This window comes from Tupaia chinensis, unplaced genomic scaffold, assembly GCF_000334495.1.
Source record: "Tupaia chinensis unplaced genomic scaffold, TupChi_1.0 Scaffold000037_20, whole genome shotgun sequence".
In the NCBI taxonomy this organism is placed as follows: domain Eukaryota; kingdom Metazoa; phylum Chordata; class Mammalia; order Scandentia; family Tupaiidae; genus Tupaia; species Tupaia belangeri.
Genome location: NW_006159479.1, coordinates 742,015 through 760,963, shown reverse-complemented (window position 1 = coordinate 760,963; position 18,949 = coordinate 742,015). Strand labels below are relative to the sequence as shown.

Below are 18,949 nucleotides of genomic sequence, written 5' to 3'. Positions count from 1 at the left end.
GCGGTCCCTCGCCCGCTCGCCACGCCCCGTCACGCCACTAGGGCCCGCCCACCTCGCGGGGCCGGCCGCTCGGTCTCAGTCCCGGCGCCGGCTCTCCTCAGCCTGCGCTGCCCCCTTTTTTTCCGCGCGCTCCCCGCCTCGGAGCTCCACACACAGACGTCCAGCGCTCAGGCGGGGGCGGGAGGCGGAGCGGAGCGTAGGGGGCGGTGTCGCCGCGGTCGAGGGGCGGTGGCGGCGGAGTCAGTGGTCGCTGCGCGATGGCCGCCTCGGCGTGGTGCTGCCTACGGTGCTGCAGGGACGGCGGGAGCGGCCACATCCCTCTGAAGGAAATGCCGGCCGTACAGCTAGACACACAGCACATGGGTAAGGGCCCTCTTGCCCCCGTCCCAACGGCCCACTTGGAGCGGGCGCGCCTGGCGGAGTGGTGCGGGGTCGCAGGGGGGCCACAAGCCACCCCGTTCGCGTCCCCGTCCCTGCCACACAGGCGACGCTGGCCCCGGCACCTCTTGGTCTCGCGGGCCTCCCAGCTGCCGTGTCCCACCGGGCCCAGTTCTGCGCTCAAGGCTGCGCAGCTCTGTGCGCCTGTTGTCGGGAGTGGGTGTGTTTACCGTCCCATTTTCCCAGGAACCCCCTCCGAGCTGCCCCCCCGGGAGGTGTCAGCATCCCCAGCGAGGCTGTGGTGCCCCTCCTACAGTGCCCGCCTTTGCTCTGCAGTCAGAAACTACACGTTTTCAGAATACTTTAGGCTTGGTTTTGTTCCTTATGCCCTGACAGTCGGTTATTTCTCTTTAGCCCCATCATTTATAGGCTGAAGCTTGTTTTATTGGAAGTTATTTTCCTTTCCCCTCCTACAGTGAAAACAAGGCAGATTGCAGAAACCTGAACTAACTCAGGTCAGAACGTGCCATTTCAACTAAAACCTCCTAATGACCGACTCCTCCTTAGTCACGGTTAGAGGTGCTGTAATTTCATCTGGCCTTTTCCCAGCAGGTCAGATTATTGCAAAATAAAATAGTACTTTGCTCCTTTGCATCTGTTTTTTTTTTCCCCTTCCAATTCCAAATGGCCATATAACTTACCTTGTAACATTTCTTTCTTTCCCTTCTGTATTCTCACTCATGACTTTATTATACCTGCTCTTGTGCTTTTTTATATTGTTTCATGGTCTTGGAATATGTAGGAGAGATTACCCCATAAAATTATTTTTTTTGAGACTTTTTTGCTATAGGGCGCCTGTGCTAGCCAGACAGAGAGAGATAGAAAGCGAGAAATCACCCCCCCAGTGGGGATGGCCACGCCGCAATCCCTTCTCCTCCATTCTCCTCTCAGGATCTTGGTCACGCACACACACGCGCCCGGTGTGAGTTTAAGCCACTGGGTCCGGGACTCAAACCATGGTCGACTACGTGGGAGTCCAGCGACAAAGCCATTACACTCACTGCTGGTCCCACCCCATAAAATTATTTCAGAGTACTGTCCTTTAAATATATATATTTATTTCTTCAGAGAGAAAGAAAACCTCCAAACAGGATCTTGGCACAGCAATCTGTCCCCCACCTTCAGCCAACTTGGGGTCATGGGCAAGGGAACCCAGCATGCTCAAGATGTCCTGATGCCAACGGAGAACCTTCCCATGTGGGATGGCCCCACAGAGCATCCAGTTTAACCCTGTGCTAAACTGGCCTCCAGAGTAGTCTTTTTGTGGATTATGTTATTCTAAATATACTTCCATACTTTCATTTTTCTCACATCTTATTGTCAAAGAGACAATAACTAATATCAATAGCAATTCTTAATCTTTATAGCAAAATCCTGCCCAGATTCTTTATAATTCTGGTATCACTGTGCCCATTATATTTCTGTAGCCTGTACTAAGTACTATAATTGTGTACCCTTTGTCCCTAGGTATTTTAATTTCTAGATCTCCCAAGTGTAGTACAGAACCTTAATAAGTAAATGAATATTTATTACCCATCATCATTTGTTGACAGTACACATTCAAATCCTATAATTTCCCTCAGAAAATATTTCTATTTCATTCATTAACTGGTATTTATTGAGTGATTATCAGATTGAAGGCATTGTTCTTAAGTGCAGGGAATACAGTGAAAGACAACAGTGCATAGTGCCTGATCAACTTCAGTTCTCCCTGTCTCTGCTGTTAGACCCTTGAATGAATGCAGTCAGTTCTTTAGAGCATTTCTTTTCTCTGGGCTCTGTATTTCCAGGGAAGATCTAGTCAGTTGTACTCCTTCCACTATATTTTCTTGTCATCAAAGCTGCCTTGCCACTTTCGGCTACTAGCTAGATGAAGTAATGTCACCCCCAAATTTTCTACTTGCATGCAAAGTTTTTCTTAACCTGTCTTCCAGTAAATTCAAATTCTTCAATTGCAGAAAAGCCTGATATGAGACCTGAATAAAATAAAAGAGAGGAAAGGATCGTTGAGTTAGAAAAAGAGTATATCTTATGCATGAATTAATCTTAAATTGAAAATAAGAAAAGAAAATATGGGAGGGATCTTCATAAAGGTCTTAGAAAATGCGTATTATGGAAAAATATGTGTAGATTTCAAAAAAATTTTGCACTAGAATAAACTTGTATTTTAAATTTTATTTTCTTTTTTTGGAAACAGTCTATACATTTCGTATTTCAAATGACATTTCTTTCAGAGTTGTTGCTTATTTGGCTGATTTGCAGTACTTAAAACTATTTTAGAATTCTTTTTTTGGAATTTTCTGTGATCTACTTCTTATAAATATCTTTATTGATGAGATTCTGTGTTTTTAAATGTGAATTGAAGTTTTGGAAATAAATATCTTCCAAGACAGCTATTTTGAAAGGGTTGCCAGTCATTTGGAAATGTCCAGTGTTTCTTAAAACAAACTCTATGGCAACCTTTATATGGTGTTCTGACTGTACTCAAATTTCTAAGTAGTACCAGTGACACAAATTACATAGATCCAATATATAATATCTTTGTGGATAATAAAAATGAAATAAGATAAGCTTAAAGTGCATACTTAGTAAGTCACAGACACACCAGAATATTCTCTGAATATATTTACATTTCTATATAAAACATCTCCCCATCTAACAGTATGCTTTTGAGATAAATGATATTGAAGTTAAGAGAATACCAGTCGCAGGGTTGTTTCTGTGGTTCCAACTTGTAGAGCAGACTATGTTGCATTGACAGGCCTCTAAGACTTGCATTAACTCAGCCCCTTAGAATGATATCTCAGAAAATAAATTATCTTATTATCTTAGAATACTGGAGAAGCTTGTTACTAGGTTTTACTAGGTACAGGGACCACAGTTTATTGCCAATTAAGGAAAAACACTCTTTTGTTTTATATAATTCTTGGAAATATGTTCACTTAGAATGCTTTTAGTAACAAGTAATAAAAACTGCAATTCAGGGGGCCAGCAAATGGTGTGGTGGTTAGGGCATTGGTCTCCCACATGGCCAACCGTAGTTCAAGTCCTGAGCTTGGAGACTTCCTTTCTCACATTTCCTCTCTCTCTTTCTCTCTTTTCCCCCCCCTCTCTCTGGTAAGCATGCATGCTCTATAGCAAATTTAAAAATATAATTAATTAAATAATTCTAAGAGAAAAGAAAAACTACAATTTAGAATGATTTAACATGAGGGCTGGCCCTATAGCATAGTGGTTAAAAGGGGACCAGATCCCCCATGGCCAATTACATGGTTTGAGTCCCAGACCCAGAGACTTGAAAAATATTCCAGGCCCATGTGCATACATGCCCAGTATCCTGACAGGATGGAGAGATGGAGGGATTGTGGCAAGACCACCACCTTTGGTAAGGGATGCATTCTTTCTGCCTGTCTCTGGTGAATACATATGCACTCTGACAAAATTTAAGGGGAAAAAAAAGAAGAAAAGAAATGTATTGGTTCATGTAACCAAAAACCACAAAGGTAATACCGACTTCAGGAAAGATTCAGTGCTTCCAAGAACAGCTTGTTTTTGTTTTGTTTTGTTTTGTTTTCCCCCGCTGTCTTCTGCTGCTTATTTGCTAAAGGTTGTCTTCCATTACCGCTTGCAGAAGCTCCATGGGCTTAGGCTTTGTTGTTCAGGTCCAGCAATAATGAGAGTGTCTTTATCCCATCATTCTCTGCAGAAGTCCTGAGACTCATTCTGTTTGTGGTTGATTAGGTCATATAACCGTTCCTGACTCAGTCACTGGCTGAGCAATGAAGAATGCACTGATTGACTTAACTTAGGTCAGATGTTGTACCTCTAAAGCCAGAGATTGAGTCAGCTTCCTCGGAACTGGTTTGATCTCCAGAGGAAAGGTTTGACAGGAAAGGAAAACAGATACTACATACTTAGTACAAAGTGCTTAGCACAGCATATTTATCCATTCATTTTTCTATCAGTTATTAGTTAAGTGTCTGCTGGATGCCAAACACTGTATAGTCTTCGCACCAAGAAGGATGCTGTCCACTTGCAACTAATGGTGGTACATGGGGAAACTAGGTACAAATTATTTATAAAGGAGCTTTTCCAGAATTGGATGTTTAACACTTTTAATTAAAAAAAAAATGATGCTAATGAGTTTTTAATAATCTTATAATAGGATCTTAGTTTTGCCTTATTTAAGAGCGAGTATCTCTATTTTTAAGCTTTGTGGATTTTTTCCCATCTTCTAAGAGCAAGCAAGACAGAGAGAGACAATACCCCCAACATGGTCTTGGTCCTGCAATCTACCTGCACCCTCAGTCAACCCTAGATCATGGGTACACGCATGCCTGGGAAGTCTCTGGATATGAACTCAGAACATTCTTGTTTGGGTCAGCCTCATAGAGCATTGTATTTTACTACCATGCCACTATGCAGCCCCAAGAGTATCTCTCAAATAATTTGGTTTAGGATTATGATAGAATCTGAAAAATTTACATTTCTCTCTTCTGTTTGTTCCAGATATTTGTTTCAAACAATTTTTTATTAAATAGGAACTCAATCTCTTGTTACCATGCCGTAGTGCTATTTAACCCCCTTTGGAAGAATTCCATTAGTTTTAGTATCCAGATGTGCTTGGCTTGTACACTTAGAGGTCATATTGGCCACAGGTCTTGAGAATCACATGTCTTGGTACTATCGGATATTACATTTTAGAATTATGGTAAGTCTCTTTAACATCATTAAATGTACTTTATTCTCATGAAAATTTTAGGTTTTAGCTCAAACAACATTTACAGATAAGAGATAGAAAAACATACCAGCACTAATTCATTATTTTTTTTAAAGTAAAGCATTTTATTTAATTGCACCAAGGTTATCTTAAGATAGTAACTAAAAAAAAAAGGCCTATATTTAAACTAGTGCCCTAAGATTTACGTTTGACGACCCACTGCAGAACGCTTACGCTTACATTATCACGTTGGTTTTCTTGATACCTTGTTACGTTTTCCATCACCCATCCACACAGTAAGCTTAGCTTCCATCTGGATCAAAACATGATGGTTCTTAGGTGCTGTAGCACTAATTGTGACAGAGTACCCCAAAATGGCCACACGACATTTAGCAGAAAACATGAGCTTCTTCACAGGAACATCAGGTGCACGGAACCCTTCCTTGAAGGCCCACAGCCCACATTGGCCGGGACTCCGAACCGCACGTGGCCAACCCGTGACCTAATGAACATCTACGTCCACTCTGGCTTGGGCTCCCCACCGCCCACTGCAACAAGAGTCTTGAATCACCTGCATTTTAGTTAGGTCAGTTGGTTTTCACCTAATAATTATAGCATAGAAAATACAACCCTACGCTCATACTTGATCTTTGCGTTTCCTGGAATGTTAAAAACAGCACTAATTCATTTTTAAATCTTGATTTAGGAAAGCATGATAAAACCTTGTTTATGTGTTTGCAAAATGATTAACAGTAGCTACATTTTCAAATTATAAAATTAGCATTTTTCAGTGTCAGGTATTTCAACATAGAGATATATTCCTTTCCGTATTCAGTGTATTCTTTGCTTCTTACTTGGCTGATGCATTAAGATAGTGCCTCATACTTAATAGACTTTAGCTGTTTTTTTTAGTAGATTGTTTTTATTCCTTTGAATACAATTGAGAATTAGACCAATTCACTAAAGTTTCTTTTTTCTTCTTTCTTTCTTCTTTTCTTTTTTCCCCTCATGCAGCATGTACACTCGTCACAGAGAGACTGAGAGAGGAAAAGTGAGAAATCACCCCCCAGGTGAAATGGCCATGTCACAATCCCTTCTCCTCCATTCTCCTCTTGGGATTTTAGCTATGTACCCATATGTGCCCATTGTATTTTTCAGGCCACCAAGTCCTGGACTCGACCACAGAGTTGGTCATGTGGGATCCAGCACCTTCACTGCCATGCCACATGTTAGCCCCTAAAGTTTCTTTTTTCTAACTTTATTAGCTTTGTTCATGATATGAGAGCACATGCGTATGTACATAATAGAGAGAAAAACCCTTGGTAGGTCTCATCACATCATGATCACTTTTCCCCAGCTCTCTAGCTCATCAGGATCCTGGACGTGCACATGTGCCCAGCATATTTTCAGGCCATCCTGGAGAGCCACACCTGCTGTCAGCCAAGTGCCTTTTAGTACTGCAGTTCAGTTTGCTAACAACTGTGCAACCAGTCTGGACCCAAATTTTCTTTTAAGCATTCACATTTTGGTTTAAATTAAGAATATATGAAATCATGGGACCAGCAGATGGTGTGGTGGTTAAGGGCGCTGGACTCCCACATAGCCGACCACGGTTCGAGTCCTGGACCTGGTGGCTTGCTTTCTCACTTTGTCTCTCTCGCTCTGTCCCTCTCTGGTCAAATTAAAACAAATAAAGTTAAATAAAAATAATTCTTTAAAAAAAAAAGAATATATGAAATCATCAAATTGGTTTATTGGCAAAAAATTGAAGAAATTAGTTTGTCTTTGCCATGTTTTAAGCATTGATATAATTCATAGTTATTATAGTTTATCTAAAACTCCTTTAACAAGACCTAAGAGTTACAAATGAATATTATTTATAAATATTCTCTCAGGAAAAAAAAAATGGTGACGTAGCCAGTATCATCCCGGAGTATGGAGCTGGACACCAAATGTTGACCACAGTTTAGATCCCCAGCTGGGTTAGCCTGAAAATATGCCAGGCACGTATGCATGTACCCAGGATCCTGGTGTACTGGAGGACCAGAGGAAGGGGATCATAGTGTGACCAAGCCCTATGGAGGGTTCTTCACTGTCTCTCTTTCTCTCTTATGCACACACTCTATTGTGATTTTTTTTTTAATTATCAGTATTTTTTTAAAGAATTATTTATTGATTTTTTTTTTTAGAGGTTTTCGCTATAGGGCGCATGTGCTCGCCAGACAGACAGAGAGAGACAGAGAGACAGAAAGCAAGAAATCACCCCCCGGGGGGATGGTCACATCGCAATCCCTTCTCCTCCATTCTCCTCTCGGGATGTTGGGCACGCACGCACATTCACCCGGCGTGAGTTTTAAGCCGCCGGGTCCGGGACGCGAACCATGGTCGACTACGTGGGAGTCCAGCGACATAGCCATTACGCTAACTGCTGGTTCCCGATTTTTTTTTTAATATGTTATAGGGCATGTATGCTCACCAGAGCAAGAAAAAGGAAGTGAGAAAGCAACCCTCCAGATCCAGAACTCAAACTATGGTCAGACATATGGAAGTCCAACACTTCCACCCATGCCACATGCTAACTCTAGGATTTCTATATTTTAAAGTACATATAACATCCCTGTTTTCTATAGATTAAAAGTTAGAAATGATTAAATTAACCCTGATTGTCAGATATGAAAACACAAAACTTTATGTAATGTCTGTTTTTGTTTTGTTTAGGAACAGATGTTGTCATTGTAAAAAATGGGAGACGAATATGTGGAACAGGAGGTTGTTTAGCCAGCGCACCATTACATCAAAACAAAAGCTACTTTGAATTTAAAATCCAATCCACAGGTTGGTAAGATGGTTCTTTACTATTTGAAGTCCTAATTGTTATAAATATTAAGAGAAATTTTTGATATGAGAAGGATAATAAAACACCAAATTCTTACTTAAAAGATCTGGGTCTTCTATCTTTTGTTACATGATTCTAGTTAGCTAATTTAGTTAAATTAGGTTCAGTTTTATATCTATAAAATGGGGATTATAGAAGCTGCTCTTTCTGCCTCATAGGAGCTGTGTGTATGAAAGTATTATTTTTGGTCTTGGTTTTGGTTTTGGGTGGTTTTTTGTTTGAGTTTTTGGTTTTTGCTAGAGGGCACATGTGACTGCCAGAAAGAGATAAGAGAGACAGAGAGAGAGGGAGAGGAGAAAGAATGGTCATGCAGTAATTCATTTTCCTCCATCTGTCCCGCCTTTCAGGATTTTGGGCCTGCACACACACGTGTTCTCCATATGTTTCTCAAGCCACCGGGTCCAGGATTTGAACTCTGCATTCAGCCAAGTAGGATCTGGCTGCCTTAACCACCAGGCCATAGAACAGGTCCATATATAAAAGTGGGTTTTTTTTGAAGATTTTTTGCTGTAGGGCACATGCATTTGCTGAAGAGAAGAGAGAGCAAGATAGTGAGAGGGGAAGTGAGAAATCACCACCAAAGGTGATTGGACATGCTGTAATCCCTTCTCTTCCATCCTCTTGGGATTTAGGGCATGCAGGCACACATGCCTGGCAGGATTTTCAAGCCGCCAGGTCTGCGACTAGAACCGCTGTCAGCCATACATGAGTCCAGTGCCTTAACCACTATACCACCTGCTGGCCCTGTGTAAAAGTATTTCAAAGATAGAATATGCTGGATCAATATAAGGTTCTAGCATTAATAGAATCTAGATGTACCATTTTCTTTCATTAAACACATAAGGTACAGACTCTTGCCATTTTATCTTTGGATCAGTTCAATCTTTTGATCTTGAGTTTTGTCTTAACTTTTGTTAATATACCCTATTCAGTGCCAGATCCATAATATAGTGGTTCAGTGCTATGTACTGGAAGCTGATTCCACGTAGCCTGCTGTGGTTCGAATCCTGGCCCTGATGACTTGAAAAAAGTCTTGATATATGTGCATGCATGCTCAAAATTATGAAAGAATTGAAAATGGAGGAAAAAGGATTATGACATGACTGTGCCTTATTACAGGGTACTTTTCTTCTCTCTCTCTGGTGAGTGTATACACTCTTGAACAATTAAAAAATGCAGGGAACCAGCAGTTAGCGTAATGGCTATGTCGCTGGACTGCCATGTAGTCTACCGCGGTTCGCGTCCCGGACCCAGTGGCTTAAAACTCATGCCAGGCGCGTGTGCGTGCGTGCCCAAGATCCCGAGAGGAGAATGGAGGAAAAGGGATTGCGGCATGACCATCCCCCCTGGCGGGTGATTTCTCGCTTTCTGTCTCTATATCTCTCTCTGTCTGTCTGGCATGCGCACGTGCCCTATAGTGAAAACCTCTCAAAAAAAAAAATGCACACATGCATGCACACACACACACACACACGCACACACACACCCTATTCAGTGTCTCCAGAAGCAGTCATCAGATTTAGAATTCTTTTTTTTTTTTAGAGATAACCCCTAGTATTTTTTTTTCAAGAATTGTTTTATTTATTTATTTATTTATTTATTTATTTTTAATTTGACCAGAAAGGAACAGAGTGAGAGAGGGAAAGTGAGAAAGCAAGCACTAAGTCCAGGACTAAAACCAGTCAGCCATGCAGGAGTCCAGTGCCCTTAACCACCATACCTCCTGCCAACCTTCAGATTTAGAATTCTGATAGAACTCTAAACTGTACTTTTCTTTCAAAAAATTTGCAGTTTCTTGAATTGTATGATAATTCTATGTGATTATTGTAACAGGTTAGTTAACTTGTGGCACTGCTGTATGTGAGGATTTTTTTTTTTTTTTTTTTTTTTTTGGGAAAGAAGTAGAGAAAGGGAGAGGAAAGGAGGTAGCCTCCATAGGGTCTTGTTATGCCATAGTCCTTCCCCATCCTCCCGTCTAGCATCATGGGTGCTTGCAGGCACATGCCCAGTGTGTCAGGTCAACCCAGGCCTCATATGACTCTAGTATCACACAGCAGTGCTCCACCCCCCACTCCAGACAGGGATTGCTTTCTCACTTTCCCTCTCTCAGTCTGTCTCTCTCTGGGCACCTGGGCCCTCTGCCAAATTGTAAATACATATATATTTTAGGGAATAATAATAGTGACGATAATAGTGAAATTTCTGAGTACATCCTGTGTTCTTTGCTTATGCATCTTTCTGAGTACTTACCACTGTTTGAGGTGTTTTACTTGGATTGTCTTATTATATCCATTTATAACCCTGTGAGGTAAGTACTGTTAGAATCTACAGTTCACAAATGAGGACAGAAGTTAAGTAAATTTGCCCAAGGTGACATAGCTGAGTCAGGATTTAAACCTCAGCAATATAAATCCAGGGCCCATTCTCTTTTGTTGTTGTTTGTTTTGCTATTGGGCACATGCACTCACCAGACAGAGACTAATAAAGAGAGGGAATAGGACCAGCAGATGGAGTAATGGTTATGTCACTGGACTCCCACGTAGTCAACCGTGGTTCGAGTCCTGGACCCAGCAGCTTAAAAAACGCACGCTGCATGGATATGCTTGTATGCATTCCCAAAATCCCAAGAGGAGATTGAAGGAGAAGGAATTGCAGTGTGGCCATCCCCAGGGAGGGTGATTTCTCATTTTCTGTTTCTGTTTCTGTCTCTGGTGAGCTCACACGCCCTATAGCAAAAATTTGTCTTAAAAAAAAAAGAAAAAGAGAGGGAAACGAGAAATCGCCCCTCAAGAGGATGGCCATGATGCAGTCCTTTCTTCTCCATTCTCCTCTTGGGGTTTTAGGCATGCATACACACATGCCCTTCGTGTTTTTCAAGCCATGAGGTCCGAGACTGGAACCTCACAGTCAGCCATAGGGGAATCTAGTGCCTTAACCTCCACACCATCAGCAGCTGAGCCCCAGGACCCACTTTTTTTTTTTTTTTTTGGAGAGAGATTTTTGCTATAGGGTGCATGCACTTGCCAGAGGGACAGACAGACAGACAGAAAGCAAGAAATCACCCCACAGACGGATGGCCACAGCTCAATCCCTTCTCTTCCATTCTCCTCTTAGGGTTTTGGCCATGTACACACATGCACCCGGGTGAGTTTTAAGCCGCTGGGTCCGGGATTCACACCACTGTGTGGGAGTCTAGCGACGTAACCATTACCCAGTCTGCTGTCCTGAGTGCAGTGGGCACTCTTATTTCCTCAGCTCACTACATCCGTAGAGAACAAAGTACAGTTTGCAGACTGCTTTTAAATGATCGTTTTTTTTTTTTTTTTTAAAAAGATGAACATAAAGAAGTAGTTATGGTGCTTCTTTTGAGAACAGTTTATACTCTCTTTTAAAGTAACTCCTTTCTTTTATATTAATATTCTTTAGATAATGAGGGCATTTAAATTCTTCCATTTTTAGGAATCTGGGGTATTGGTGTTGCAACTCAGAAAGTTAACTTGAATCAGATTCCTCTTGGCCGAGACATGCACAGTCTGGTGATGAGAAATGATGGAGCCCTATATCACAACAACGAAGAGAAAAACAGGCTGCCAGCAAACAGCCTTCCACAGGAGGGAGACGTGGTGGTGAGTGCCCTGGTGGAGTTATTCTCCACCGTAAGTTGCTGAACTTGAATTGCTTTTAATACATGCAGCTTTGTCTGGGCCTTTGCAGTTTGAATTTCACAGCACTGGCATTAGATCTACAAGTGGCACATCTTTCAGAGAGAGCATTTAGTGTAGATGCTGCAGCCTTCCCTAACCAGCCTCTCCGTTTTTAGAGCTGTCATTGGCCATGAGACTCCCCTTTCCCCTCAGAACTAATGACAGGTTGACTTCAGATCAACATTCCCTGCTTCTCTCATTTTAAAGAAGTACTGATACACAATTTTCTCAGAATTTTGGCTATGCACACACGCACATCATTTTTCAAGCTGCTGGTACTAGGATTTGAACTATGGTTGGCCGTGTGGGATCTGGTTCCCTAGGCACAGTGCTTAACCACTCTGCTTCAGGCCTGGCCCTGCAATTTGGAAAGTTTGCTGACCCCTATATTAGAGAATGTTAGGTATTGGGCCAGCAGGTGGCATGGTGGTTAAGGTGCTAGAATTCCCACATGGCTGGCCATGGTTTGAGTACCAGACCTGGCGGCTTGCTTTCAAACTTACTCTCTCTCTGTCTTTCTCTGGCAAAACTCATGTGAAAAATAATATTAACAATCATAGTAATAAATAATTCTTAAAGAAAATGTTAGGTGTTTTTCAAAGCTTATTACACCTCATTTATTATGAACTTCTTTTAGAAAATTATAGCATTATATCTGAAATGTTAGTCTTCATTAAACTTAATATAATTAACTTTTGTTTTCAGAACTCTTCAAAGACCTGGATTTAAAATTCTAAAGCTTAATCCTAGAAAAGTATTTTTAGAAAGCAGAGGTTAGGGGCCAGCAGATGGCATAATGGTTATGTTGCTGGACTCCCACATGGCCAACCGTGGTTCGAGTCTCAGACCCATTGGCTTGAAACTCATGCTGGCCATGTGTGCATGCATGCCCAAGATCCCAGGAGGAGAAGGGAGAAGAAGGGATTGTGACATAGCCATCCCCCCTGGGGGTTGATTTCTCACTTTCCTTCTCACGTTTCAGTCTCTATCTCTGGCGAACTCATGTACCCTAAAACAAAAACCTCTAAAAAAATATATAGAAAGCAGAGGATAGGAAGATTCACATGTAACCAAGATGTCAACTTCTCGATCTTTATTCCCGACAGGATATACTTATAATTTTTTTTTAGGTTTTTGCCATAGGGCATGTGTGCTTGCCAGAAAGAGAGAAAGACAAGAGATGGTGAGAGGAAAAGTGAGAAATCATTTTCCAGGGGGGTGGCCACAGCACAATCCTTTCTCCATTCTCTTCCTGGGATCTTGGACACGTACGCACATGTGCCTTGCATGATTTTCAAACCACCAGGTCTGGGACTTGAACCACAATTGGTCATGTGGGAGTCCAGCACCTTAACCACCAAGCCACCTGCTGGCCCCTGATCTCTTTTCTGCAATTTAAAAAATGCGAAGAATAGTTCTTAAAGTATTGGAAAAAATTTCCCGCTAAATTGACCAAAGAAAAAGAGGAAACAAAAGATATAAACCATTTTTAAAATCTGCTTTTATTCACTTTTTTTTTTAATAATTGACTCAATACTCGTGGATCTTTAGATGTCCAGAATATGGAACATCCTTATTCAAAAGGTTATTTCTTGAAAAGGAATCTTGAAGTCAAGTTGCTTCTGTCAGTCTATTTACCTAAAAGATGACCTTCAAATATAAGAAATGATAATAACAAATACTTTTCTTTGTTGATATACTGGACTTTTGCCATATGTTATTCTTGTCTTCCTGTCTCATCTCATTCATTGAGATGACTAATACCACAATTGACAGATTTTAAAAAGCCATTCAGTCTGTAAACGTTATTAGACTTTCAGTTTTTTGTTTTGTTTTGTTTTGTTTTGTTTTTAGAATTATTTATTTAATTTTTCAAGAGAGAGAAGGTGAGAAAGTAAGCCACCCAATCTGGGACTCAAACCATGGTCAGCCATGTGGGAGTATCCAGTACCTTAACCACCAAGCCACCTGCTGATGCCTATTCTGGTTAAAAAAAAAAAAACAACAACTGAAAAACCCAAAATATATGCACTCATTCAATCAGCCAATAAAAGCATTATCCTGCCATGTTAACTTTATCTCCCTATAAACACTTGAGAATACATTTTACCAGATTGTTGACAGTAACATAGGAAAAGTAGAATGGTTGATAAGATAGGAAGAACATCCTCATGTGTTCTTTAGTATCATTATAGCCAAATCAAACCCACTTCCTACATTATATAAAAAGATAAAGTTAGAGAGTACTTGAACTAGACACTGTTCAGGGTTGCAGGGAGGTTTCCTCACATCCTCCCTCACTTCTTTCTTTGGTACTGGGATTTTGCTGTTATACTAGAGGCTTGGATTTAAAGCTTGCTTGCTTATAATAGATTACACTGCCACTCGCTGGTGAAGGTGTCTGGATTACGACCCAGTGAATCTAGATTTCCTGGAGTCCTATAAAGAGAGCATTTCTTTTTTTCTTTTTTTTGTTTTTTAATGGAATTACAGTTTTGTTTTTCTGAAATGAAAACAGACCTCTTCATTTAAAAAGTTCATTCTGCGGGCCTGCAGGTGGTGTGGTGGTTAAAAGTGCTGGATTCCCACGGAGCTGCCTGCGGTTTGAGTCCTGGACCTGGCAGCTTGCTTTCTCACTTTCTCTCTCTCTCTCTCCCTCTCTGGTCAAATTGAAATAAACAAATGAATAAGTAAATTTAAATAAAATAATTTTTTAAAAAAAGGTAATTCTAGGACCAGCAGGTAGTGTAGTAGTTACATCGCTGGACTCCCACATGACTGACCACAGTTTGAGTCCCAGACCCAGTGGCTTCAAACTCACTCTAGGTATGTGTGCATGTGTGCCCAAGATCCCTGGAGGAGAAGGGATTGCTGTGTGACCATCCCCCTGAGGGGTGATTTCTCTCTCTCTGTCTCTCTGGTGAGCACACATGCCTATAGCAAAAATCTACCCCCCCAAAAAAAAAAAAAAATTCATCCCAGGCATCAGTTAGCTTTATTATTATATTTATATTATATTTAAATACATGTACTAAAATGAAACAAAGGCAGTACATCTACTGTCTGTCTTACTCAGTATTCTGTAACTATTCATAAATCATTTAATCTTTTGGTAAAATGTGAGAATATTTAATAGCATTTCCCACATTGACTTCTCTGGGATTTTGCAGTCTTACCTGGAAAGGGAGAGAGTTAAGACTAGACGAGCTGGAACCAACATGAGGTGTAGTAGTTGGAATGCTGGACTCCCATGTGGCCAGCTGCAGTTTGAGTCCTGGACATGGCAGCTTGAGGCATGTGTGCATCTAGGATATGGCATGGCCATCCCCCCAGAGAGTGATTTCTCACTCTTTTTCTCTCTTTTGGGTGAGCACATGCAACCTATAGCAAAAATCTCTTCCAAAATAAATAAATAAATAGACAAACTATAAAACCTTTTTGTACCTGTAAAAAGGTTTTAAGTTGATATAATTTATCCACATTCAAAAATCCTTAAAGTGGGACCAGCAATTAGCATAATGGCTATGTCACTCGACTCCCATGTTGTTGACCATGGTTCGAGTCCCGGACCCAGCAGCTTAAACTCACGCCGGGCTCGTGTTCGTGTATCTCCAAGATCCTGAGAGGAGAATGGAGGAGAAGGGATTGCAGCGTGGCCATCCCCCCAGGGGGTGATTTCTCCGCTTTCTGTCTCTCTCTCTCTCGCTGGCAAGCACACACACCCGATAACAAAAACCTCTCAAAACAAAACAAAACGAAACAAAATCCTTAAAGTGATTTATTTCTTAGTATGTGATCATTTCTCTGTTGAAAGATTTTTGCTGTCTATTCGTTTTTTAAAAAAAGAATTATTTATTTAATTTTATTTATTTATTCATTTATTTTAATTTGACCAGAAAGAGACACAGAGAAATGGAGAGAGGGAAGTGAGAAAGCAAGCCACTAGGTCTGGGACTCAACATGTGGGAGTATCCAGCACCTTAACCACCACACCACCTGCTGGACCCCTCTGCTGTCCATTTTTAATTCTTAAAGGGAAAGATCTCTTTTTGTCATCAGTAACTATTGTATAAAGTTTTTTTTAAATTTATTTATGTATTTTTTTAGAGAGATTCTTGCTATAGGGTGCATGTACTTGCCAGAGAGACAGACAGAAAATGAGAAATCACCCCCCAAGGGGGATAGCCATGCCACAATCCCTTCTCTTACATTCCCCTCTCAGGATTGTGGACACGCACGCACATGTGCCTGTTATGAGTTTCAAGCTGTCAGATCCAGGAATTGAACTGTGGTTGACTACATGGGACAACATAACCTTTATGCTACCTAGTGGTATCTATTTATTTAATTTTATGATTTTACTCAGTAGAATTATTTTATTTGCTATAGGGCAAATGCGCTCACCAGAGAGAGAGAGAAAGAAAGGAAAGTGAGAAAGTGACCCTCCAGGTCCAGGAATTGAATGTGGTCAGCCATGTGGAAGTCCAGCACCTTAACTACCACATTACTTGTATAAAGTTGTGGATTTTATTGTTTTGTTTTGTTTTTAATTTTGCCAGAGGGTATATATGTTTTTGTTTGAGAGGACAGAGAGAGAAGAGAGAGATGAGTGAAAGTGAGAAGGTACGGTCCGCCCAGAAGGAATGGCCACACTGCATTCTCTTCTCTTAGGATTTTTTTTTTTTTAGAGGTTTTTGCTATAGGGCGCATGCGGTCCCCAGACAGAGAGAGACAGAGACAGAAAGCGAGAAATCACGCCCCAGGGGGGATGGCCACACCACAATCCCTTCTCCTTCATTCTCCTCTCGAGATCTTGGGCACGCACGCACATGTGCCCGGCGTGAGTTTTAACCACCGGATCTGGGATGCGAACCATGGTCAACTACGTGGCAGTCCAGCATCATAGCCATTATGCTAACTGCTGGTCCCGTCCTCTTAGTATTTTGAGCATACACACACGTGCGCACATGGCATGTTTCTCAGGCAACTGGGTCCAGAGTTTGAACAGCACAGTCAGCCATTTAGGATCCAAGAACCCCAACCACCACACTACTGACTGGGCAACTATTGTATAAGGTTTTAAAGACAAGTAATATGGCATGATGATTATGAACAAGTATTCTGGGACCTGCAGGTGGCATGGTGGTTAAGGCACTGGACACGCCTACATGGCTGACCATGGATCGGGTCCCAGACCTGGTGGCTTGCTTTCTCACTTTCTCTCCCTATCTCTCTCTCTTTCTGTGTTTCTGGTCAAATTAAAATAGATCAATAAATAAATTTTTAAAAACTAAAATAATACTTTCTTTAAAAAAATAAAGAAGAACAGATGTTCTGAAGCCATACTGCATAGGTTTAAATCTCAACTTTACTATTCCCTAGGTGTGCAACCTTCAGTAAATTACTTAGCCTTGCAGTGCTTTAGCTGCTTCATCTGTAAAATAAAAATAATATTAGATTGTTGGGAAAGTCATGACATATTTTCTATATTTTTTCTATGCAAAAATGTACCATGACTTTCCTGATAACCCAATAATACCTACTTTGTTGTGAAGATTAAATTAGTACAAGCAGTATGAAGAAGAGTGACCCCCTAAAGGGAATGCTAAAGGAGATAAACCCAAAGTGAAGGATGAACCACAGAAAAGATCTGCAAGATTGTCTGTGAAACCTGCTCCTCCAAAGCCAGAGCCCAAGCCTAACAAGGCCCCTCCAAAGAAGGGTGGGAGGGTACCCAAAGGAAAAAAGGGAAAAGCTGATGCTGGCAAGGATGGGAATAGTCCTGCAGAAAATGGAGACGCTAAAACAGACCAGACACAGAAAGCTGAAGGTGCTGGAGATGCCAAGGGAAGTGTGTGCATTTTTGATAACTGTGTATTTGTGGTAACTGTACAGTTTGAAAAATTATTTTTTATCAAGTTTTATTAAAAAAAATCATTATTTTATCTTTTTTTTTAAGCTATGTTATTAGCACACAGAACACTTTACTGTTTTTTGGGGAAGGAACTTTTGTTACTAATAGAATGTCTTTGAAGCTGAGTTGATTTGGACATTTTTTTCTTCTAGTTTTGAGAGACTTCCTCTTAGTTCCCAAGAGGAGTGATTCTCCGATGTTGACATACATAGCCACCTTGGCACAGATGCCTCGTGGTATAGTAAACACTTGTTTTTATGTCATCTCCCTCTGACTTCAGCATAGACTTAACTCCCTTAAACCAGAGACCTGTTAGGACCTCACCACAAAATTTGGTTACCGGGAACCAGCAGTTAGCGTAATGGCTATGTCGCTGGACTCCCACGTAGTCGACCGCGGTTCACGTCCTGGACCCAGTGGCTTAAAACTCACGCCGGGCGCGTGTGTGTGCGTGCCCAAGATCCCGAGAGGAGAATGGAGGAGAAGGGATTGCGGCGTGACCATCCCCCCTGGGGGGTGATTTCTTGCTTTCTGTCTCTATGTCTCTCTCTGTCTGTCTGGCGAGCGCACGCGCCCTACAGTGAAAATCTCTCCAAAAAAAAAAATTTGGTTACCAATATATCAGGCAATCTGGACTTTCCAATGACATTCAGATGGCATCCTTCAAAGGAGCAAGCAGTTCCTTTTCTATATTGTTGGATCTTCACGTTAATAATTCTGCCATTTTTGTTTCCCTAAAGTCACAGTTGGCTTGTGAAAAGTTGTTAAACAACATGCTAAATGTGAAATGTCAACCCTCACTCTAAACTTTCCCTGTTTAGAGCATCAAATGAAGACTTCGTTGGATTTTGTAGTGGCTTTCTGATTTTGGTAGTCCATTGAAGAAGGGAATTCAAAGAATGTTATGTACTGTTAATGGTTGTCTGCCCATGTCCTGCCTGAAATACTACGATTGTTTATGAAAAGTATCTTTAATAAAGCTGGATACAGTTTGGCTTGGGAAAACAAATGAGTAAATATTGGGCCAGCTAGTGGTGTGGTGGTGAAAGCAATTGGATCTCACATGGCTGAGTGCATGGTTCAAGTCCTGGACCCAGTGGCTTGAAAATCGCACTGGGCACATGTGTTTACATGCCCAAGATCCTGAGAGGAAAATTGAGAAGGGACTGTGGCATAGTTACCCTCCTAGGGAGTGATTTCTCACTTTCCCCTTTTCTCTGTTTCTCTCCAGTGGGCACATATGCCCTATGGCAAATATATATATATATATATATATT

At 41.3% G+C, this 18,949-nt stretch overlaps 1 protein-coding gene across 1 annotated transcript in view; it reads left to right on the top strand.

Annotated features, from left to right (window-relative positions):
• Positions 1–131: 131 nt before the first annotated feature.
• The window catches only part of SPRYD7 (SPRY domain containing 7), a 25,715-nt gene continuing 6,897 nt past the window's right edge, over positions 132–18,949 (top strand). Inside the window, exons 1-3 of the mRNA XM_006140515.2 lie at positions 132–363; positions 7,877–7,993; positions 11,514–11,680. Of these exons, the coding sequence (XP_006140577.1) occupies positions 258–363; positions 7,877–7,993; positions 11,514–11,680 (390 nt within the window). The 5' untranslated portion in view covers positions 132–257. The remainder of the gene's footprint in view (positions 364–7,876; positions 7,994–11,513; positions 11,681–18,949) is intronic.